Raw genomic sequence first — 25,466 nt, forward strand, 5'->3', positions numbered from 1 at the left:
TAAAAAAAAACAAAAAAAACGAACTTACCATAGTTCGTTCCTTTTTAAACTGGTCATTCAGTTTCATCTCACGTCCATCTTTTTCCTAAAAAAGAAAGAACGTTAATTAGTACGTTCCCTTAAGTAAAAATAAAAAAAAACAAAAAAAAGAAACGAACTTACCATAGTTCATTCTTTTTTTTAAATCCTGGTCGTTCAGCTTCGCCTCACGTCCAGGTTTCCTAAAAAAAGAAAGGGAACGTTAATTAGTACGTTCCCTTAAGTAAAAATAAAAAAAAACAAAAAAAAGAAACGAACTTACCATAGTTCGTTTCTTTTTTTAAATCCTGATCGTTCAGTTTCGCCTCACGTCCAGGTTTCCTAAAAAAAAGAAAGGGAACGTTAATTAGTATGTTCCCTTAAGTAAAAATAAAAAAAAAAAAAAAAAATGAACTTACCATAGTTCGTTTTTTTTTTTAAATCCTGGTCGTTCAGCTTCGTCTCACGTCCAGGTTTCCTTAAAAAAAAAAGAAAGGAAATGTTAATTACGTTCCCTTAAGTAAAAATAAAAAAAAACTTAAAAAAAAGGAAACGAACTTACCATAGTTCGTTCATTTTTTTTAAATCCTGGTCGTGTCGTTAGGCTTCGTTCGTCCAGGCTTCCTACTAAAAAAGAAGGGAACTGTTAATTATGTTCCCTCAAGTAAAAATAACAAAAAAAAAGAAAACGAATTACTAGGTTCTTTTAAATCTTGGTCGTCCGGCTTCGTCCGTTCGTCCAGAAAAGGTATTTTAAAAAAAAATTTTTTTTTTATTTAAAAAAAAATTTGATCCGAATCTGTTCAGATCGGATCAGATTTTCTTGTATTATAGGGCATTTCACTGGTCGAAATTTATGCTATCGGGTATTTAGTATATCGGTATATTTGATTGGCCGATCTACACATCTTTTTTTTTGTAGATTCCGGGTAAGTCCTAAAAGAAAGGCCAAAAAAAAAGTGAAAGTCCTAAAAAGACAAAAAAAATGACTAAGATAAAAAGAAGACAGTGTCTTAAAAAAAGTGAAGACCGAAAGAAAGAAAAGACCGAAATGAAAGACCAAAAAAAAGAGGGAGAAGTCCTAAAAAGAAAAACTGAAAAAAATGTAAAAAGTGTCTAAAAATTTTGTTTTTTTATGTAAGAACGTTCATTAACGTTCTTTTACTGCTTTTTTTTTGTAGATTTCGGCCGGAACTTGGAAATGGAGATCGGTGAGTATTTTTAAAAGGAGGAAGCAAGTTTTTTCTTTGGTTTTTCATATGTAAGAACGTTTATTAACGTTCTTTTACTTTTCCCTTTTTGTAGATTTCGGCCTGTGAACTTGAAATTAGGATCAGTAAGTGTTTTTAAAGAGGAAAGCAGGAGGTTTTTTTTATGTAAGAACGTTTATTAACGTTCCTTTACTTCTTTTATTGTAGATTTTAGCCCGGAACTTGAAAATGGCGGTGAGTATTTCTAAATGTTTTTTTATATTTCTTCATGTAAGAACATTTATTAACGTTCTTTTACTACCTTTTTTTTGTAGATTTTAGCCCGGAACTCAGAAATGGTGACCAGTGGTGAGTATTTTTAAAGGGAGGAAGCAGATTTTTTTAATTTTTCTTTATGTAAGAACGTTTATTAACGTTCCTTTACTTCTTTTTTTTGTAGATTTTAGCCTGGAACTTGGAAATGGAGACCGGTGAGTATTTCTAAAAGAGGAAGTTGTTTTTTTATATTTCTTCATGTAAAGACGTTAATAATGTTTCTTTTTTTTATCATTTTTATTAGGGACATGGATTCTTGGATAATAATACAAACTGTAAGTTGAGTGGATGAAGAAGATTCTAAATTAATATTTATTATTGTGATATTACGAAAAATCAGTGATTTAACTTGTTGACTGGTATATGCATGATAGGTTACCGATAGGTACCCGATATGTGACTAATTGGTATATTTAAGTAGGGTTTTGTATTATTTAAAGCAATAAAGAGTTTAACTTGCAGTGTAATTCTAGTATAAATGTATAAATGCATTTTATAAATTATAATAACCCGGATTGATATGTTGGGGTTAAAATCCATGGTTCAATCAGAATTTGTTGTTGTAATCAAGCGATTGATCACATGATTTCAGTATTTATATTTCGCACTTTGTTTATTTTTTTTTTTCCTTTCGTAAAAACCTTTCTCTTAAACTTTTTATTTAAAACAAACTCTTTACTTAGTTATTATGAAATAATAATATTATTATATTTTTTTATTTATTTTTATATTAGAAATAAACATAAAGGTATATTTTCATTATGCTTGTTTTTTTCTTTTATATATACATTTTCTATTGACGTTCTAATACTTTTTTTCTTTTCTCTCACTAATGTTTTTTACCACTTATTAACATTTTCTATTAATATTAAATACTACTAACATGTTTTTATTAATATTCTCGTATTAATATTTTCTATTTTACTAACTTTTCTTTCTTTCTACTAACATTTTTACTAACATTTTCTATATTTTCTACTAACGTTTTTATTAACATTTCTATTTTTATTTCTCTTATTAATTAATATACTTACTAATATTTTCACTAATATTTCTTTTAAATGTTAAACAGATAATTTTATTATCATTGCTACTTTCAGTAGAACTTTACATATTACATAGTATAATTATTTATTTTTAATGTTCAACTTTATTTGATTTTACATATGTAGTAGATAGAGTAAGACTTGTATTATTGTTTAAATTTTAATAAAGTTGAATTTCATTTTATCTGAATTAAAATAAAAAAAAGAGATATATATCTATTAGTTTTAATATGAAATTTATAGCTACTAACTGATGTATTACTACCCGATATATGTGTGTTAAATATATGATATCTATAATATATATCACTGATATTTGACTACCCGATATGTATAAGATATATACGTGATGTTTACAAGATATGTCACCGATATTTGACTACCCGATATGTATAAGATATACGATATGTCACCGATATTTGACTACCCGATATGTGTAAGATGTATATATGATGTTTACAGTATATGTCACCGATTTTCTACATTTCTACTACACATATCGGGTACCTGATATGTGTAGTATTGTTAAATATCATACACATATATCACATATATTATACACATATCAGATACCCGATATGTACCCGATAGTATTGATTTTGACCAGTGTTGGCTACCTTAATTAAGATATATCTCAGGAGATATGTAATCAGTTTAAAGGTACCTTTCTTTCTAATTTATAAGAATCAGTAATATTATATCAGACAAATCATATTTAGTATACTAGCAACTATTAAATTTAAAAAATATAACTTATAATTTGTTTTAAAAATATCCGAAGTTTTATTATAATTTAATAAGTATTAAAATTTTTTAAATTTTAAAAAATATGTTTATAATAAGGTTTGAGTCCATTTGCTTAAATATATTTAATTACAAAGAGCAATCAGAATTATCTAGCCACTTTTCAATTGAAAAAACTTATATATATATAATATAACAATAATAAATATTTAAATTAAATAAATTCATTATAAGATTTTAATAATAAATTCTATTTTCATTTGCAAAAATAACTTGCCAATTTCATAAGATATACTATTAATAAATTTTTTATGAATATTGCTAAATATCACCAGTAGTGATTATTATTATACCACTTAATAAATTCTGGCCAAAAATTATAATTTTGGGTAAAGTTAAAAAATATATTATAAATTTTTTTTTCAAAAATTTCAATTTAAATAATAAATATGTAAAACAAACCTGAATAAATACTAATTACATTAAAATTTCGAAAATTTGACTAAAAAAAATCCTTTTTAAAACAAAAAATTGTATTTTACTTACAAAATTAAACTTTCCTGTTTTTCTTAAAAAATATCTAAATAATAGCTTTTATAATTTAAGGAAAACTTGTTTTATTCATAAATTTACATATAATAGTAATATTTATATTATAATTAGAATAATATTTCAGTCAAAAATTTTGAAATTTAAAAAATATTTTTATATATAATAACAATCACTACTGGTGATATTTAGCAATACCTATTTTTTATAATATTTTGAAAAAATACCTTTTAATATATCTTTAATATAGTACTTTTCAAATAGCTTTATCAGAAAATTTAATAAGGTATGCAAGTATAATGTTAAAAAAGTATTATATCATAATATGGCAGACATTATGTAAATATAATACAGTCAGATCTTCATAATTGCACACCCCTTGGGACCATATGCATAATTTTCAAAATAGTGCATTTAAAGGGGGTATGCATTTATAGAGGTAAAATAATCAGAGATCATACAAACTTAGAACTAAACCAGAGGGTGTATTTAGAGAGGATATACATAGTGGATGCAATTATGGAAAGTGCAATTATAGAGGTCTGACTGTACTATATAAATTTGTAAATTTTTTGAGTTTGCAAAATTCATAAATTTTAAAATTTAAAATTGTATATTAAAGTTATTTTGAGATCTAGTGATTAGATTTTTGTAATTTAAATTTATCAGATTTGTTTCACTAAGAGAATTTAGATGGTAATAATTTAATATTAATAGAATCAATATTTATCACATGATTACGCTCTAAAAGCCTAAATGTTACATACAATAATTTCTGATTCTGTGATTGAAATTTTATGATTTATAGTTCTTTTAATCCATCTCAGTGAGACAATTCAAATGGTGGTAAGCTTAAGTCTATTAGATTGATATTAGCAGAATTATAATATTTTTAAGATTTTTAAGTTTATTTATACAAAATTGTAAAATTTATAAAATTCATCCCTATAAAAAATATGTATACGGTTTTTATACTGTATACAGTCAAACCTTTATATAACGATATGTCAGGACTCATAAGAAAAAATTTAAAAAATATCGTTATATCAAATTATACCGATATTTATATGTCCTCACATATAGTGAGAATGTAAAATTTTATCGGTATATCAAGTTTTTAATAATGTATCGGTATATCAAATATCGGTATATCGAGTTCTGACTGTATACGTATTTTTGATACAGTTCGCATTTTTACATACGGCATATCAGTATAATGTATACTGTTTGTAAAATGTGTTTAGTAAAAAATACAATAAAGTATACGGTAAACATATTATGTGATACGGTATATTAAATTTATATGTCCATAACGTATATCATTTCTACTGTATATCAGTATTTTGTATACGGTTCACAAAAATATTGTAAATGAAGGATACGGTATACGTATTATTCTACAGTATATTAAAATTCATACGTTTATAACGTATTTTCTACAGATATACACAGGTCAAATAAATAAAAATCAGATTTTTGCCCTTTTTAATATAGCTGTCTGATTTTTTTGGCAATTTTAATATAATATTTCTGATTTTAATAAATATTTCTGATTTTAATATAATATTTCTGATTTTTAACATGAAATTGCCAATTTTTGGTTATTTGTAATAGGATTTTTCGATTTTAAATTAAAATTTCTGATTTTAATATATAACATGTGATTATGTATTACGGTTTAATATTTATTTATTAACTTAGATTTTTTTTTTATTTCATTTATAATTATTTTTTTGCCTCAAAAACTTTACTAAAATACTTTTTAAATACTTTATAAAATAGAATTAAAATATTTTTTTTCTTAAATATAAATACATTTAAATTAAATAACTCATAATTTAAAATATAAACAAATATTATATTTTTTTTACATATATTTCAAAGTATAGTTTGAGCATTTTAGCTGAAGTAAATCTTATTCTTTTAATTAAAAGTAGTTCAGTAAGTTTAAAACTGTTAAGATCATAAAAGTACAGTTAATATTTTTGGAATTATTTACATTTTTTATATAATACTGTAGTATTAAGTTACAAAATTTTTTACCTTTAGAGCGTATTTTAAGATCTTTAGCCAAAGTAAATCAACTTCTTATATTAATTGTAAGTTGTTCAGCAGGTTAAAATCTACTTGGATATTAATTTTCACGAAGGTACAGTTAATACTTGATGAGTTATTCACAATTTTCACAACAGTACTCATTTACGAATTTTATTTTTTTTATTTTGTCACTTCAGAGCGTATTTTGAGCACTTTATCTAAAGTAAACCAACTTCTTATATTAATTGAAAGTTGTTTAGCATGTCAAAATCTACTTGAATATTAATTTTCACGAAGGTATGGTTAATGCTTGATGAGTTATTCACGATTTTCACAATGGTACTCATTTACAAATTTTATTTTTTTCCGTTTTGTCACATCAGAGCGTATTTTGAGCACTTTAGTCAAAGTAAATCGACTTCTTTTATTAATTGAAAGTTGTTCAGCAGGTAAAATCTACTTGGATATTAATTTTCACGAAGGTACAGTTAATACTTGATGAGTTATTCACGATTTTCACAATGGTACTTATTTACGAATTTTATTTTTTCCATTTTGTCACATCAGAGCGTATTTTGAGCACTTTAGTCAAAGTAAATCGACTTCTTTTATTAATTGAAAGTTGTTCAGCAGGTCAGAATCTACTTGAATATTAATTTTTACGAAGGTACAATTAATACTTGATGAATTATTCACGATTTTCACAATGGTACTCATTTACAAATTTTATTTTTTCCATTTTGTTACTTCAGAGCGTATTTTGAGCACTTTAGCCAAAGTAAATCGACTTCTTTTATTAATTGAAAATTGTTCAGCAGCTTAGAATCTACTTGAATATTTATTTTAATGAAGGCACAGTTAATATTTGTGGAGTTATTAATTTTTTATAATTGTGTGTATTACATTGAATTACAAGTAAATTTATATTCTTAAATGTATTTTGTTTAAAATTTAATTATTTAAGATTAGTTTTTTATTTAATATTGCTTAATAAAATATTTTTTAAAATTTAATTCAATATTACAATATAATTTTTTATAAAAATATATATTTCATAATGTATATACAATTTTTTTGTATAATGAAAAAGCTGAAAAATGTGGTTAAGAATTGGTAATACGGCTGTAAAAAGTCACAAATCAGACAAATATAGCTAAAATCAGCAGTCCGATTTGAATATGCAATTTAAAAATTGGCATATCCAATTTTTGTCAATTCATGCTAAAAAATCGGCTACAAAAAGCTACAAATCAGACAAATATACACTGGTAAAAAAATGGTCTATCCTACACATATCCTACACATATCTTACATATATCAGGTACTCAAAATGTAGAAAATCATATACAAATAATACACATATCATACACATATCGGGTACTTATATATATAGTATACCTATCAGGTACCTGATATATGTATGATATATATATTAGTACCCGATATGTGTATGATATGTGTATTATTTGTGTATGATTTTCTACATTTTGAGTACCTAATATGTGTAAGATATGTGTAGGATAAATCATTTTTTTACCAGTGATAGCCAAAAATTGGCTATCTGATTTTTTTGCCAATTTTTATTTATTTGACGTGTGATAGGGTAAGTTTTTCTACACTTTAAAGCATCAAACAATACTAGTATCCGCTAATATGTATTACCCAAAAACTCACTGATGTAAAATCACAATTATTAAAAAATTTGCAAGAATTTTTGTTAATACTGCTTAATTCTAATTTAACTAATTTAGTATTAAGGTTTTAATTTAAAAATTAAGCAGTATCAAGGAAAATTCTTGTGAATTTTTCTTAATACTGCTTAATTCTAATTTAACTAATTTAGTATTAAGGCTTTAATTTAAAAATTAAGCAGTATCAAGGAAAATTCTTGCGAATTTTTCTTAATACTAAGCTTAATTTAATCTTAATTTAGTAGTATTAAGGCTTTAATTTAAAAATTAAGCAGTATTAAGAAAAATTTTTACAAATTTTCTTATTAAAAAAAAGAACTTTTAAATTACTAATTAAACTTTAAAAACAATCTGTATGATTTAAATTTTAAAAAAATACTTCTGCTTTTTAATTTTCGCATTTCTATATTTAACCAATTAAAATTCAGCTGATCGATGATCACATGCATTAATAACACGTTTTGTTTATTTTTTGTTTATTTTTTCAAAAATATTCTTTTCTTTTCTTTTTTTTAAAAAAAAAAGACAATAAAAATGAATACCAAAATTATTTTAACATATAATAATAAAAATTAAATAAAAAACTTATTTTGATAATATATAATATATATATTTGTACCAAACTACTAATTATACAAAAAGTGATATGCACATATATCAATTAACAATTACTTTCACTAATATCTCTCTGGAATTGTAATGGTGAATTTTAACAATATTAATTAAACAACTATATGTACACCAGCATAGTGGGCTTTCTCATTTATCACATTAATTTGCCGATCATTTCCCGATTTTATCATACGATATAAAATGCCGTTACAAGACATTGCATAAAATTCTACATATTAATATGACCTCAAATATTGCAAATAAATTTATTGCACTTTAAATTTTAATCATACAAAGTTTTATTCAAATTGAATTATTATTGACCGATTTTTACAAGTAGTAACTTTTAATTTAATGCATTTTACGTAATTTTTTAATATAAATGACTGGCAGATTTAAAAACTCACATAATAATCGTACTTTAAATCTTACAAACTAATAAATATTAATAAAATATATTTGCAAAAAAAATTTTATTAGAATCTGAAATAAATTCAAGAATTTTAATATGTACCTTCCATATAAATTAAAAATCCATTATAATCCCTGTTGCAAAATCATAAATAACTCAACATATATGCATGCTAGAAAAATGAATTTATATTTATTTGAAAGGAGAGAATGAGATCTATCCAAAAAGTTAAAAATCGCATTGATTGAATCATTGGTTCCTCAATAAATACGCTCAACACATTTACTATCAATTTGACATAAACTCTTGTATTTGAACGTAAATATCTCCTTATCTAATGATTCAATTTGCATGATTTTTGATTCCAAAATTAGAGCCCATTTACACCTTTCAAAGAAATATAAAATTATTCATTTAGCATATGTGTATGTTGATAAATTAACGATAATGTCATTACAATCAAAACCTGACACAAAATTTAAATTATATTTCTTACCAATAATTGTAGCCATAAAACTCCTTTCACTTTATTTAAAGGATGTTGTTTAAGCTTTTAATAGAATATACTGATGAAATTCATAAGTCAACTCCTAAAAAAGAGAAAGAAATAATTAGTTTATTAATAAAGGAAAAAAAATTTCTAAAAATCCTATCTGACCCTTTAAATGGTAAGGAATTCTATCAATAAAGAATTTTTTTGACACTAAACTTATTTAAAACTTTATAACTTACACTTAAGAAGAACCTGGAGTGTCAAAATATATCTTTATTTGATTCCAACTATTTTTTGTCAAAAATTCTTTGTAAAGCCAAATAATATAAACGTACTATACTTATTTTCGTTTTATAAGAAGGTTTCAAGTGTTTATAACTTCTGGATTCCACCTCCAATAGCCAGATTCCTTTGTAATACGTTTAAACAAGACCTGAAGAATCAATTTTTTTTATCGTCCTTCGCTATTAAATTTTTTGTAGCACAATTAAAATAAATTAGTACAGCTATCACATGTGCGATATATATGATATCCAGCCAATAAAATACATATCTATATACAAACAATTATGTCAGTATTACGTCATTTAAAAATTACTAGAAAATGTGAATTTTAGTTATTTATTATGAGGCCGTAACAGATAATTTATTAATAAAAAACTTAAAACAATACATATGCCGATCATCATGTGATTATTCAAAAATCGGAAAGCCTGCTATGTTATGTACACCGTTTTATGTTTTTATTTTTATATTAATATTATATGTTAACATATATTAATTATATTTTTTTTTTTACTTTTATGTATTTTATTTAATTTTTTTAATATATTACTAACATTACTACTATCATTTTATTACTTTTTTATATCTAACTAATATATTAATAATATTACTAACTTTTTATTATTTCTTTTTTATATTTAAAATAATGATAATATTACTAATTAAATTTTTTTTTTTACTAAACTTTTATTATTCCTTTTTTATATTTAAAATAATGATAATATTACTAATTAAATTTCTTTTTTTTTTGTTTATATTTTGCTAATATTATTTTTTTTACAAATAGTATATTATTTTATACTAGTTTTTTATTTATATTATTTATAAAAAATATTTGTATATTTAATATTATTTAATAAAAATTTTATTTATTATAAATGCATTTTAAATTCTGTTTGCAAATATAAAATATACGATTTAATTGAATAATATATACTATTTATCAGTATAAAATATGCAGTTTAAACTGGAAAAAAGTACTGTTTATCAGTATAAAATATACGGTTTATCCTGGAAAAGTATACTGTTCGCAATATAAAATATAAAACAATATACTGTTTATTAGTATAAAACATATGGTTTTTCTACTGTTTACAAGTATAAAACATACGGGTAAAACTGGAAAAATATACTGTACGCAAACCATATATATGATATGGTGTGCAGAATACCGAATATATACAGTATGTGAAAATACTGTAATTATACGGTAATAATACTATAAATATACTGTTCGCAAAATACGAAAATACAGTATACTAACTGTATATATATTTTTTATAGGGCATACAATAGGGTGATTTTATATTTTCAAAAAATATGAAGCATTAAAATATTTTATTGTGATTATAAATACAAAATTATATTTTATTTATATTATATTAACACATCATAATCTACAATTCTACAAAATTTTAGCAAAATAAACTGGCCAGATGATTTTGATCACCTTCTGTAATTAGCTTTAATAATTACAAATGTTCTAAATAACTATTTCTAGAATATAATGAAATAATTAAAATAAAGGAACTGATATTTGTTTTTGATAGATTTTAATTAAAAATTTGAACTTCTCATTTCTTTTTAAACCAATACTGTTACTTTGACATCTTTTGCTACTTTACTCAAAAGACTTATTATAATAAAGTAGTACTACAATTATTGTGCAATATTGATATATTTCATGGGCCATCTGGTATAAAATATAAACATCACTGGTAAAAAAATGGTCTATCCTACACATATCTTACACATATCTTACATATATCGGGTACTCAAAATGTAGAAAATCATACACAAATAATACACATATCATACACATATCAGGTACCTGATATATGTATGATATATATATTAGTACCTGATATGTGTATGATATGTGTATTATTTGTGTATGATTTTCTACATTTTGAGTACCCAATATGTGTAAGATATGTGTAGGATAAATCATTTTTTTACCAGTGCATGATGTTCGCAAGTAAGATAAAATTGAATGACTCTAACATGCTGTAACTTTATGTTATATAAATACAGGCTGCATATTCACTATTCTTTCAACATTGTTTGATAAAAATTGATAATAAACATCAAATATAAATAAATTAATAACCAATAGTGTGCTAAGAACTGGGTCAAACTGGACAAACTAATTGAAAAGTAATAAATAATGAATCTCTTTGATTTTCTATTTGTTATAATTACTTCTATGTATTCTATTACATAAAAAAGACCTATACATTAGAGAATAACATCCTAATCTATTGATTCTATTGTTTGACCCCCCAGGATTAATTTCATTTCAAAATATACTTTTCACTTAATAAAGTATACATAAAATCAATAACTGAGAAAAATATTTCTAATTAGAATGAATAGGCTAAAGCTTGATAATATTCAAAAGATGCGACATTTTTATATATATGGGAATCTAATCAGATCATCGATCAAATTAAACACTCAATTAGCTTTTTGTATTTTATTTTATTCAGAAGCAGGAACCGTTAGAAAGTCTGAAGCATTCTATTTAATTCGATCGGTTAGAACATAGATGAAATTACGATAAACTAAATGTCAAAATTACATAGTCAATTTTATCTTTATTTATAGATTGTTTTTATATAGACCGTGCCAAGCCCCTTAAGTTACTGCTTCTTTGTATAGAGTGAAGAATAGAAAATCCTGCACAGACTACTATATGAAAGGCTATGCAATCGGCAAGTTGAAAAAACAGTCGTAGTACCATTAGCACTGAGTTATGTGACGAAAATATTATTATTAGCTTTTAATAGAGCTGTTGTGCGAGTTCCAAACGTAGAATTTATTTTTAAAGAATTTGAAACATATGATGATCACGTGCATTTGAATGGGCAAAAAGGATAAAAAAAAATCATACTTATGTTATTGAGTGCTGAAAAGAACCCTTAGCAATATATAAATAGATCGGCTCATCTCTTTAGGGCCAGAATTACGTAATACCGGAATTATCCAAGAAATGATATTTTGGTCCTTCACATGGTGATACAAGAGTGAATTCATTGTTATTACGAGGAATACCCTCGAGCATTCCTCGCTATGGTTCTTTATATTTGTACTCCAGGGTGGCGCTGTCTTAATTAGGCGGTTTGGTTTACAGTTTTATAGTAATTGCTTTAGATTCTTTTATTTAGTACCCGCGTAATTAGCACTGTAACTTTGTTCACATGGATTTTAAAAATAAAAATAAAGAATTAAACAAAGAATCTAATTTTTTTACGAATATCAATAAAGATAAATATTCATTAATAGAATCCAGAAAATTTTTGTATTTTTTTGTCTAGAATGAAAGAAAATTATATTTATCGTAAATGTTACTCAACATATATAAAACAAATTAGTAATCTGATTGGGCATTTAAATTTCAAATATAAAAATGTTGAGACATGAAATCACATAAAATTTCGACAAAAATACTCTTTACATTCGTGATAAAGAACACATGAAATATCGTATTCGGTTATCCAAACTATTTTTTATGTCAGTGTTTTAAATACTTGGTCCCCTAGGCTGGGGTATAGCCTGGCTTTTGCTTCGATGTGAGCTATTTGGACTGAACGTTCCGAGCTTTTCAATTGGATTGCAGCAATATTTATAGCAGGAATGGCAGAAGGATCTGGGCAGGATGTTCCTTGAAAGATGGAAGCGTGAATTGTGATCCAGGATCTCTGAGTAGGAAGATTATGCAGCGATGAAAGAGACACTTTCTTTGCTCGTCACTATACCAAAAAAACGTGTAAGAAACTACATTGCACGAGTGATTGCAAAAAGTTGTGATTAAAGCCAGCAAGTGGAATGCAAAGGATAAGAATATACAGCTAACAAATATAATCGATATCATTGCAAAAGCAAGTTTGATGGAGGCTGTTCTATGCAGAAGGAATAATCGCGAAGTGGGAAGACTTGCTAAGGAAATTGGTTTTGGTACGAAATCTCAAAAATCATTTGAACGATATAATGACTTGTCGAGATTTTGATCGGATACCAAGGAAAGGAAATTATCTGGTCATTACCCACATGTTCTAATGGTTACTCGTTGTCATGGGTGCACTGCGTAGAATTGTCTTGCGATATTGGTTTTGTTATCGTTGCATTTATCATTGTTAGATCAATAGTGAGTCAAGTGAGTGGCAAAACTTGATAGAGGTATATTGCTAAGGCATTCAGATGCAGACATGTACTAATGTACTATGGTAGCAATAGCCAGGTTTATTGATGATCCGTCTGTACGTAATCCTAATCAACAACTGTATCGTATGATATCAGGAACTCCTTTTCCAGGATTAAATGCAAGTAAACAGATTTTGTTGAAGCATCAGGTGCATGCGGGTGGGCTTTGCTTCCTTTGTTAAATCGGAGGACACACAATATGACAGAAGGCCTAGAATATGCCAAAATGCTACAGGAAAGAAATACTTTATGCATATTGTTTACCTTCAGAAATTATAGGGATCGTATGAATCGTGAAATATTTACGGCACTGCGTTTTTTTGTGGGCGTGTAACGATATTTTGTAGCGTGCAATGCGTTATGAACTCTTATGTAATGCACGGCCTAAAAGTACTCATACTTATTTCATCTTAGTTATGATAAGTTCTTTTTTATTACTTTGTTTAAGTCAAGTTGGACCGACTAGCGAAATAAAAGTAAATGGCATCGTACAGACTTCCCTTCTCGTCACAGGGATAATATTTTGGTGGATTGCGTATTTCATTAAACGTAACAAAAAGTTTAATTATGTTGCGTTAGGATTGGGATTATTTATATTTGTTCTTAAGTAATAGTGGTAATAAATCAATGAATTTTGGGCGAGAAATTTATATAACAAAAATTAACAGGACTAATATACCATAATTTTAGATTATCGTTGCCAACTTTTTTTTCTATATTCAATTTTGTTATTTTGCATAAAGGAAAGTTAGATAGTAATTTTTCTAAATTATTGATTTTTTTTTAACTAGTAATATTAATTATATAAAATTACGTAGATAAAATGATATAAACAAAATCTTAAATCAATTGTAATCTTAGACTAAGGTAAAAATAAATTATTATTGCATAATATCATTGATATTTGCATTATAAATTTATACCATTTAAAATAAATATCACATATGAGTATAAATGGCTATGCTAAAAACGAGGTTTTATTTATTCATATATATGTATGAAGCGAGATCGTGGACGTCTGCATAATAATAGATTCGCAAATGTGTCGTTTTTTACCAGTACGATGAGCGATGAACCTGAATTGACCCGCATAATATTAAAGGATGCCACCAGGGGGGTCAAGTCCAATACTTTTACTATACATTTATTAGATAAGGATATTTAAAATATCATCCGAACTGTGAAGAAATAAGCTGCTATCTTAGGACAACTTATGTAGATGAAAATGGTGCCACTCGTATTACTACTACTGATCCCGATTTGATTGTACGATATCCAACCAGTCGTAACAACTAGAAATGTAAATCGCTATTTAGAAAATATTATTCGAAATGAAAAGTGGGTGGAGTTACAAATTTTATTTGGGATCACATACATATAAAGAGTTGAATGCATCTGGATTTAACTGTATAAAGTTAACCCGAGTTAGACTGTTAACAAAAGACAGATATGCACTGCACTACCGGTTTCACTGAAAATAAAACCTTATTAGGACAAAGTGCAAAAGTATACAATATTTTATTATGTATAAATTTTTAAAGTATTTAAAAATATGTTTACATTCTCTTTATTTAGTTAATATAGTTTGTATTAAATATAAATTTTATCTAATTAATCAGCATAAATATTAAATTAATTAATATATTACTAATTCTCACTTCCACTTGTGCTATCAACTTGTAGCCATTTCTGAATAACATCAATTAAAACATCTTCCATTTGTTGATAAACAAAAAAATGATCCACACCTTTCAACTCCACAACATTCCATCTTTCATTCCCCAATACATTATTATCTTTAATCCATTGTTTATATTTACTCGCTCTTGTGAATTGATCACTATCACCAAATATAAATAATACTCTAGTTGAAGAAGATGAAAGTAAATTTTGTAAATTAGTTTGATAAGCTGACGAACGAAAGAACGTAAGAAACCATATTACAGATAGTGGTAAAGATATTAAAACAAATGATGTTGTAAATGGATACTGCGTTGGTGATGATGTCAATGATGTAGCCATTAATGATCCATAACTATAGCCCTACATAATTTTGAAACGCAAAAAAAAAGGGAAAGAATATTTTAAAATTTGAAAGAATTTTTACATAGAAAATTTCATAACTTACGATAATTATAACTCCAGATATTTTTGGAATTATTACTATGTTATCATCACTTATTTTTCCGGAATTTGCTAAAAAATTTAACATCGTCCTGAAATCATTATTTTCTGGTTCTCCTGTCCAACTTGTTCTTCCTTTTGATTTTCCACTTCCTCTAAAATTAAATGCAAGCGTCAAATATCCTTTACGAAGAAAGAAATTTTCAACTGTAACTACTACATTATTATTATTATTACCACCTATTCAACATGTAATTATTAAAAAAAAATATATTATTCTTAAATTATATCACTGAAAGTGAATTTATAAAAGAATTAAAATAAACGAACCTAATGGACCATAAGGATGTGATATGATAACGGCTTTATCTTCTTGTTCTTGTACATTTTCTTTGGTCTTCCAATAGGATAATCTTGCTTCTAATCGAATACCATCATGTATTGAAGGAAGAAATATCTCTTGAACTATTTTTTGTTGCGTCATAGTAAGAAGGTTATGCAAGTAATAATTTTTCATTCATGAGCATTTAATTTGTGTTTTGTTGTACAAATAGTTTTTTCACGTGAATCTATTTAATCTTTTAATCATAGGAGCTTCCGATGTTGATCAGAATTGTTTTTTAACCGTGTTACAAACAATAGGATTCGATATTTATATGAAGGAGTTACACGCTCATTCTATTTTCTTTTCTTTTCTTAATCCGTAATAATATGGGGAAATTCTATTCTAAACAAACTAATATATGGACGAAATCACGATCAACAAAAGAATTACCAGTATATCCTCATTTAACAATATCAAATTTTCCTAAAAACGAAGGAGAAACTATAATACTTAAGGATGGTAGATCATTAGGATTTAAAGAATATAATTTTAAACATATAACTCAACATCCAATTACAAATAATTTAAATAAAGAACATGTAATATTATTAATTCCTGGATTGCCTTGTACAAGATTCTTTTGCCATCCACAAGTTCTCTCTTCTTTAGAATTTCATCAACAACAAGAACCAAAAATTCCTAATAACATGTCGACAGAATCATTAAATTCTTATACATTACAAATTAAATTATATGTATTAGAGAGACCAGGTATTGGCTTATCAACTTTTGCTAAAAGATCATTTTTGGAATTTTCTCAAGATATTAAAGAATTTTGTGATCAAAAAAAAATTGAAAATTGTTCCTTAATCGCATACTCTGCTGGTGGTCCATATGGATTAGCTGCTGCTTATTCTTTAGGAAAATCTACTGATAATTCCAGTAAACCTTTAATTACGAAAGCGGCTATTATTAGTTCAATCGCACCTTATAATGTACCTAATCTCACTAGTAATATGCCCTTGAAATTAAAATTTGCTTGGTGGTTAACAAAAAATTGGACTGGATTATTATCATTAATAGCAAGAATGGAATCAAATGCAGTTATGAAAGACCCAGTTAAAGCAAGTAGAGAAGGTCGTAGTGATGCACCTCAATCAGATATTGAATGTATCGAAAATTTAAAAGGCGTTGAAGAAATGTTTATTGAAAGTTCACTAGAAATGTATTCAAGAGGTCAGATTGAAACTGAATGTTATGAATATTCTTTATGGGGAAAAGATTGGGGTTTTCAATTAAATGAAATCAGTGGTGGTGTAAAATGTAAAGTTTGGCATGGTGAAGAAGATAGTGGAACGACTATATCTATGGGTAAATATATTGCATTACAAATTCCTGGTTGTGAAGCTAGTTTTGTTGAAGAAAAAGGTCATTTACTTTATTTTGAAGTTTGGAATGATATTGTTGATTGGTTGGTTACTTAATAATTTGAGAGATTGTTTTGAATGTTTATGATGTTCATGATCATAATTAGAAAATAATAATTAATTTAATAATTTAAAAATTTGGCGTTTTTTATATTTCATATCTTCTGAAATAAATTAAATTTTGAGAATTGCTAAAGTCAATACCTGATACCTGTTACATTCTTATATTCTTTAATCATAAACATGTAGTTGTAAGAACCTTGGTCAAATATTATAATGTTATCATTTGAATATTAGCTTTTTTTTTAAATGGTTGACGCCAAGTTTAACTCTTTGCTCATGTATTATATAATTAAATATAAATTATAAATAACATAAATATTTGGTATTTATTAGCTCTGTAATAATAATTTACAGTCGACTCTGGATATAACGAACCCTCTGTTCCAGTGGATTTAGTTCGGTACAGAGTGAATTCGTTATATAATATACCGAACTAGTTTTCTTCAGGTATTTAGGCCAAATTTGTAATGCTGGCCAGAATTATGGCCGGTACTATAAATTTTGCCTGGATTACTATATAGTCATATGACCGTTCGTTATTGAAAGTATAAAGTTATTATATAGCTGATATATAGGAGCTCATTTCAAATGGGTTATATAGTATTTTATTATAAAAGTTCATTATATTCAATAAAAAATAAGTTCTGAAAATTCTGGTTCAGTATAACAAAAATTTTGGTATAAACAGTTTCATTATAACCAAGAATCTAAAGATCAAAAAAAATCCTAAAGATTAAAATACTAAAAAATTATTAATGACTATAATAAAAAATCTGTTAACTATTATTACAGCATTTGAAAATTAATTTGTTTGATTTTTTTTTTTTATTAACCACTGCATATTTATTAAAGGACAAGCCAGGTAAAAAAAGAACATACAAAAGTACATATTGGAACTACCTAACTCTAATTATTAATAAACTACTTATCATTCCATTTTAGGATTCTACATATATACAGTCAGGTAATTATACAACTATATGAGTATAGTATCATGTAAAATAAACTTTATCTTAGCTTTAATGAATCCTATAATCTAAGTAAACAAATTACAAAACTAATAATCCTAATATGAACCATATTACCATTATAAAAACATCAAAAACAAAAATAAAAGTAAAAGGTTAAACCCCTCTATAATTTCTATAGAGTTCTTCTACTTATCAGTAAAATGGCTTACAATAATCAGAATCAATACTTTTTGTCTTATGTTTTATCTACTAATAGATGTGCTATTCTAAAGAAGTCATATAAAGAGTTAGCATGTTGGAATAAGAACTCATAAATATATTCAATTAGCAGCTGTAGTAATCCATCTTAAATCCATAAATACACCAAATTTAACTAAAATTCTTTGCTTTAAATAATATAATATTTTTAATTTTAATAATCCTTCTGCTGATTAATTTAAATTAGTAAAAATTAAAAACTAAAATCCACTAATTCCATTAGCCTCCTTTTATTGACTGATTTATATAAATCCAAAAAAATTAGGTAATACCAAACCTTTAGCTTAAATGATCAATATTCCAATACTTCCAATTTTTCAAAAAAAAACTAAGAGTAAAAATGCTAAAATTTCAGAAAAAAAGAAAAAACTAAAAAATAAAAGAGAAAGTTATAACTCTCAGAAAATTCTGAAAGAAAAATTTAAGTAAAAAAAGTAATAAATATTAAGTCTCCATCTACTATTACAACTTTTCAAATGTTAACTGATAAAAAGAAAAAGTTCGCTTTTTAAATAATTACCTCTACTTCAACTTATATATTAATAAAAAGACATTTGCAATACTTCTAAAAATAAAGAAATAACAGGAAAACTTTATACTAGTATAGAGTTCAAAGCCTAGCTGCTTAATATATAACTGTTGAAATCCAGTGAAAGAAAAATTTTATAGAAATAAAATTATCTTTAGTAAAAACTACTTCAAGTTAAATAACTTTATCAAAATGAAAAGTTAAAGGTTTGTTCAAGTCTTGAAAGAATTTTTAAAATAATGGTATGAGAAAAACCAAAGTTTTTCCTTTAGGGGCATGCCAGAAATCAGCTGATTTCTCTCAATTAGTAGCCTTAACCCCCCACCCCACCTGATTGAAATCTGATTGGCTAAAAAAATTATTACTATTAAATATTAAATATTATATATAATAATTAATATTATATAATTATTTTGGCTTCTAGTAATTCAATTTGAACAAACTTTTTTTTGTTTTGTAAAGCTAGACTTTTAAAGCTAAATGAGAGCTATAAATTAAAAAAAAGTTTATTAAAATTGGATCACTAGAAGTTAAAATAATTGCATTATAATAATTATTATTATAATATAAATTATAAATACAATTATCTTGGCTTCTAGCGATTCAATTTGAACAAACTTTTTTTTGTTTTGTAAAACTATATTTGTAGAATTAAATAAGAGCTATAAATTAAAAAAAAGTTTATTAAAATTGGATCACTAAAAGTCAAGATAATTGCATTATAATAATTATTATAATGTAAATACAATTATCTTGGCTTCTAGTGATTCAATTTAAACAAACTTTTTTTGTTTTGTAAAGCTAGATTTGTAGAGCTCAATGAGAGCTATAAATTAAAAAAAAGTTTATTAAAATTAAATCACTAGAAGCCAAGATAATTGCATTATAGTAATTATAAATAAAAATTTATTTATTTTATTACTAAAAGAGTAGTAGAATTAAGACTATTACAAATAAAAGAAGAAAGTAATTTCATAGAAAAAAGCTTAAACCCAATATGCATGTATAGAACTTCATTCTTCATCCCCTACGGGACCTTACTCTTCGGTCGAAACTATTCGATAAAGTAGGACTACGCTAATTAATCAAATGGGATTATAAATAAAAATAATTAAGGGTAGAGTGTTTTAGTCGATCAAGTCATAATAAAAATAAACTAAAAATTTTAGGATCAGATGATGGTACATATTATCGGATAATTTACTGGCATAATGTTTTACCCAATTAAAATCGGTTATTTTTTTATTTAGAGTAAAAAAAAAATTATTTTTGACGACTTCTAACACTATAAATCCAACTTCCTATATTTGCCCTTTCAACAGCATTTTCAGTTACACCTATGTAAATAAGATTACAGGTTATTTGGGAAGTAGGAGTTGGCTTACTAAGCTTGAATTTGACTTCGACCAAGTCACGAATTACAAGATTTTCAAGCAAGTATGCAACTTCTTGTCTTTTTAAGAATACGGTTATAATTTTCTTTATAAATATCTAAATGGTTTAAATTTTTTTTTATAACTGACGCGTTTTTTGACCTGCAAAAAACTTGAACAATATCATCACGAGTTGTGTTCTCGTTATTGTTTTTCATATAATTTGTAACTGCATCAATCACTCGCAACATGTACAAAGCATCTTGGCGTGCATCTTGAATTATAGGACAATGACTTTGACGACGTAAACAGTTATCACACTTTTCACAAGGCAAGGCTTCTTCATCACCAGCCCAAGAATAGTATTGCATAAGTAATTTCTGGCGGCATTCATATTGTGATTCACAAAAGAACATTACCTCTAAAATTTTCTTTTGTCTTTCTTCAAGATACTCTTGGTATTCTAAATCATTTGTCGAGCTAAATTGAATAAAATGAAACAATATTAATGTAGAATTGATATTGAAAAAAAAATAAAAATAAAATCCAAAACCTTTCTTCGCCTGCAACAATTCCATACACAGTTTTGATATCTTGTCGTGAGTAATAAATGGTATGTTTTGCTTGAATTTCTATCACGTCCTGCCCTTCCAGCTTCTTGAATAAGATTTCCTAAACATAGAAATGTTAATAATTATTGTATTTAAATTTCAATGAATAGTAAAAATATTTACCTAAACTAAGTGGAAACGTGTAATGAATTACCAAGCGAACATTAGACATATTGATCCCTAGTCCAAAAGCATTTGTTGCAACCATGACTTGAGTTAAACCTGCTTTCCAGCGTGTAATTGATTGATGCCGTGTTATGCTTTCTAGTTTACCGTGATATATATCCAAAGAAATATCAAGCTTTGTTCTAATCAATTCTAATATTTCTTCACAACTTGCTGGTGATGCACAATAAATTATACAATATTCATTTTCAATTTTTTGAATTTGCTCGCAAATTTCATTGATAGTCTTCTCCTTAGAACTTTTGGTTTGAACTTCAAAAGTAATTTCGGAACGTACAAAAGAGGAACTCCGAATAATATTAAGATCACCCACTTCAATATTCATAATCGATTGTATCTTTCGAGCCTCGTTAGTCGAACATGTAGCTGTAAGCATCATAAGATGAGATAGAGGAAACAATTGCTTTAATGTACCCAAATTTTTCCATGCTTTTCTATAAAAACAGTAAAATAGATAGTTAATTAGAGATATTAGCTTTATTTTGTTATTTATTTATAGACTTACCGAAAATATTCTTGTTCAACTATGCAATGTACTTCATCTATTACAAAACGAATTGATCTTATTTGGCTAATTCTCATAAGCATTGAACGAAAAGCAGGATTCTTGTGAAACTTCTCAGGAGTTACAAATAAAACACGCAAAAAACCAGCTGCAATCTCTCCAAATACTTTTTCTTGATAATTAGATGGATGATTCGTTGATGTATATAAGCCAGCACATGGAATTCCGATATTAATAAGTTCTCTAATCTGATCATCAATCAGCGCTTTTAATGGTGTAAAAATAACGGTAAGTCCTTCACTAATCAACGCAGCGCACTACCCAACACAATGTTTTTCCACTACCAGTAGGTAAAATTACTAGAGTATTTTTTTTGTTGATAAATGACATGATAGATTCATATTGCTTTTCGCGATAACCAGAAAATTCAAATACTTGGTTTACTACCATATCAACTTTTTTCTCAATAGAAATTTCAGTATTTGGAATCTCGAATGGTAAAGTATACTTTTGATTTGGAAACTGGTTTTGAAGACCGGAATAAAGATAAAAATAACAGACTTTACATAAACCAATTGCAGAATACTTTGGAAAAGAAAGACAAGCATGGCATTTAAGCGAGACATAAAATCGCGAATAAGGTGAGAAAATGATGGAATAAATTCATGAGTTTCAATTTCATGTTTAACATTTTTTCCGTATGGTACTAAATCCTATTAGCAAATAATTCATTCTAGTTACAACAAAAGGATGCAATCAACAGAAAAAAAAGGAAATATAATTACTTGGTCAAAATCAAACATTTCGGTTTGTTTTTTTTGTTCATCAATTTTTTTCCCTCTTTCTTCATTACGTTGTGTGATTTCCTTTTGGTTCTTTTGCCTTTGCTGTTGTCTTATATCCAGCATTTTTTTTAGATTAATATAATCTTCAACCGAAAGGTCAGATACTTCTTCTATAGATCGCATAATTTCAATCAAAAATTCAATTCCATAATTATTATGTAGTATAGCACAAGCATGTCGAGCTTGATATGACTTGTAGTAATCAATTAATTTATTAGTATAGCATAATTTTATTCGGTTAAATGCCTCATTATGGGAGGTACGAATGGTAGTAATTAGGCTTTGTTGTGTTGGAAGACGGAATACTTCTATTAACATAGATCGAAAAGAAGCACGTCTGTGATTATCATATTTTAGCAAATTTGGTTCAGGTAGTTCCAAGTCAACGTTAGATTTATGCCAACAAAAATCTTCCCAGCATAATGAATGATCACCAGAAAGATGTGCAACTAATCCATTAATTTGTAAATCCGATACTTCTTGATCTTCTGGTGTTTCAATATCGGAATCTTCTTTTCTTGCAGTAGCAGCATATACAACTCGAGTATAATATTTCATTATTACATTTTCATAATCTTTCCAAACTGCATTCTTTGCTTTAGATAATAAAATTAAATAAATGAACAAATATATATTTACAATTAAGAAATTATTAAATACAATCAATACCAATTTTTTTCCGAATGTTTTTGCCTATATGCTTTAGATCTCCATATATTTTATTTACTGAACGAATACTAGATAAAGTTTTATTACTATTCAGGTCTCCATCAACACCAATATCTAACATCAAATCATATTTATCTAAACTCGGTTGAATTTTCTCAAGAACTTCAATAAGAATAGCGTGCTCCATCTGACGTGATGATTTATCAAAATTACCTTGGTGAATAATTTGAGATCCTTCTTGATCTTTTATTTTTTTGCTTCGTGACTTTTCCACAACATAAAAGGCAATTACAGGACGGTATGTAAATTCTAAATTGAATAAACTAATAAACAAATGCATTTTTACGTAATTAATATACATAATATATATGGAAATCATACTCACCGGAAAGTTCTTTTTGTAAAATTAATTCACCACTTGCTTGGTTCGCATTTCTTACATGAGACCAGGATACATCAAAACTCACTGGTAATATTTTTTCTCCCATATTTACAATATGTGAACAAGCAATTTCAAGAGCCTCTTCTGCGCTAGTTACTGCTGCATGGTGCAATGTATCAAAAAATTTTTTTTGATATTGATGATAGGTTTTTTTTACAATTTGTGATGTAATACCGATCGTTGAAAATATTGTTTCCATCTGTTGACGATTTGCACCTCCCGCTAATCCTGCACCAGATACCAAAATGCCAAAATTATTTTGATATGTTTCATTTTTATATTCTGTTGTTTTTTTACAATCATTACAAAAAATACGAGGTTTAACACTAAAACCTACGCTAATAACTTCCAATTTTTTATTAGAACTATAACATCTTGGACATGGTTGAGTAAAAAGTGTCTTCAAATATTGTCTAGTATCAATTAAGATTGTTGATCCAAGTTTAGCCTTTGAAATCACTTCCTCTATCTTTTGATCCAAGTTTTGATTTTCATTAATAGTAGAAGAACCTTCTTCCTCTCTGTGATTATTCTGTAAATTTTTATCTATTTCGATTTTAAGCTGTTTTTTTACTCGATATAATTCATTTTTTATTTCAAAAAATTGTACTGCTAATGCTTGTACACTTAATCCATCCATCGAAAGACCTTCTTGTGATACTGTCATACCTGACATAATATTATTAGCCGAATTAGATGATGCGATATCATCCAAAATTGCAATCCCTTTTCTTTTACATGACCGCTTTAATGTAATACCTTTGTTAATAATAGCATAGTTTTTTTTGGCATCTTTGAATATTGTTGGTAATTTGGCATTAATAATAGAACGAAGAAATTCTACATTATTTTTATCATGAAATCCTAAAAGATCAAGCATGGATATTCTGCCCTCTCCAGGTAAACGTGCAATTAAACTTGCAAAAAAATCTGGTTTTCGTGACGAATATTGAACATTAGTAAAGGTTTCGTCCCCACCATAATCTGCCCAATAAAAAATCAAAGTGTTATCTATGTTCTTTTCAATTGATAATTGGACAAAAGACTTATGAACTTTGGTAAATATAGTATATCCAGGAAGAATAGGAACCCATGTTCTGTCTTCATATTCAGGTTCACAACCATTAACTTTAATATCCAAATAACCACTAGTTGCAAGGCTTTCTCCTATACCAACTTCAGCATGTAAAGGTAAAACTTCATACTTTCTAGTATTATCTCGGACTAAAATACTTCTATTTTTGCGTTTAAACAAATAATATTTATTCGGATTATGTGTTAAAAGTCTTTCTGACCAGTGAAGAGTCATTTTTTCTAACAAAAATAAGGCAAGAATAAAATTTTAAAACGGTATGTAATATAAAATTTAACTATGACTAGGTGATTCGCAACTTACATAAGGTGATTCGCAACTTATTTCTGTCTTCTACTGAAGTTTTCAAGCTAAAGGTTTGTTATGAGCACCCATTTTAAAGTAATAGGAGAACGCGTTAGGTTTCAACGTGTCGGTTTTACATTTTTA

The 25,466-nt window shown here is 26.4% G+C and overlaps 4 protein-coding genes across 4 annotated transcripts; 2 read left to right on the plus strand and 2 right to left on the minus strand.

The window, feature by feature from the left end:
- Positions 1–1,003: 1,003 nt before the first annotated feature.
- Positions 1,004–1,828, plus strand: OCT59_019320 (uncharacterized protein; the record flags this gene model as incomplete). Its single annotated transcript, XM_066135951.1, has 6 exons — positions 1,004–1,123; positions 1,200–1,229; positions 1,324–1,354; positions 1,437–1,463; positions 1,669–1,699; positions 1,789–1,828. The coding sequence occupies 6 exons, from the start codon at positions 1,004–1,006 to the stop codon at positions 1,826–1,828; spliced, it is 279 nt and encodes a 92-aa protein (XP_066005192.1).
- Positions 1,829–15,132: 13,304 nt separating this feature from the next.
- OCT59_019321 (uncharacterized protein) lies at positions 15,133–16,240 on the minus strand. Its single transcript, XM_025312597.2, has 3 exons — positions 16,071–16,240; positions 15,745–15,980; positions 15,133–15,659 (listed from the first exon to the last, which is right to left on the minus strand). The coding sequence occupies exons 1-3, from the start codon at positions 16,222–16,224 to the stop codon at positions 15,264–15,266; spliced, it is 786 nt and encodes a 261-aa protein (XP_025189169.1). The 5' UTR covers positions 16,225–16,240; the 3' UTR covers positions 15,133–15,263.
- Positions 16,241–16,451: 211 nt separating this feature from the next.
- OCT59_019322 (uncharacterized protein) lies at positions 16,452–17,693 on the plus strand (the record flags this gene model as incomplete). Its single annotated transcript, XM_025312596.2, has 1 exon — positions 16,452–17,693. The coding sequence occupies one exon, from the start codon at positions 16,452–16,454 to the stop codon at positions 17,547–17,549; it is 1,098 nt and encodes a 365-aa protein (XP_025189168.1). The 3' UTR covers positions 17,550–17,693.
- Positions 17,694–20,576: 2,883 nt separating this feature from the next.
- On the minus strand, positions 20,577–25,253 carry OCT59_019323 (uncharacterized protein; the record flags this gene model as incomplete). The annotated part of the gene is made up of 10 exons (XM_066135952.1): positions 20,577–20,766; positions 20,849–21,166; positions 21,240–21,358; positions 21,452–21,917; positions 21,989–22,236; positions 22,310–22,495; positions 22,555–22,701; positions 22,774–23,429; positions 23,503–23,811; positions 23,888–25,253. The coding sequence occupies 10 exons, from the start codon at positions 25,251–25,253 to the stop codon at positions 20,577–20,579; spliced, it is 4,005 nt and encodes a 1,334-aa protein (XP_066005193.1).
- Between the last annotated feature and the right edge of the window lie 213 nt (positions 25,254–25,466).

Source organism: Rhizophagus irregularis, chromosome 28 (assembly GCF_026210795.1).
Source record: "Rhizophagus irregularis chromosome 28, complete sequence".
NCBI classification, from domain to species: domain Eukaryota; kingdom Fungi; phylum Glomeromycota; class Glomeromycetes; order Glomerales; family Glomeraceae; genus Rhizophagus; species Rhizophagus irregularis.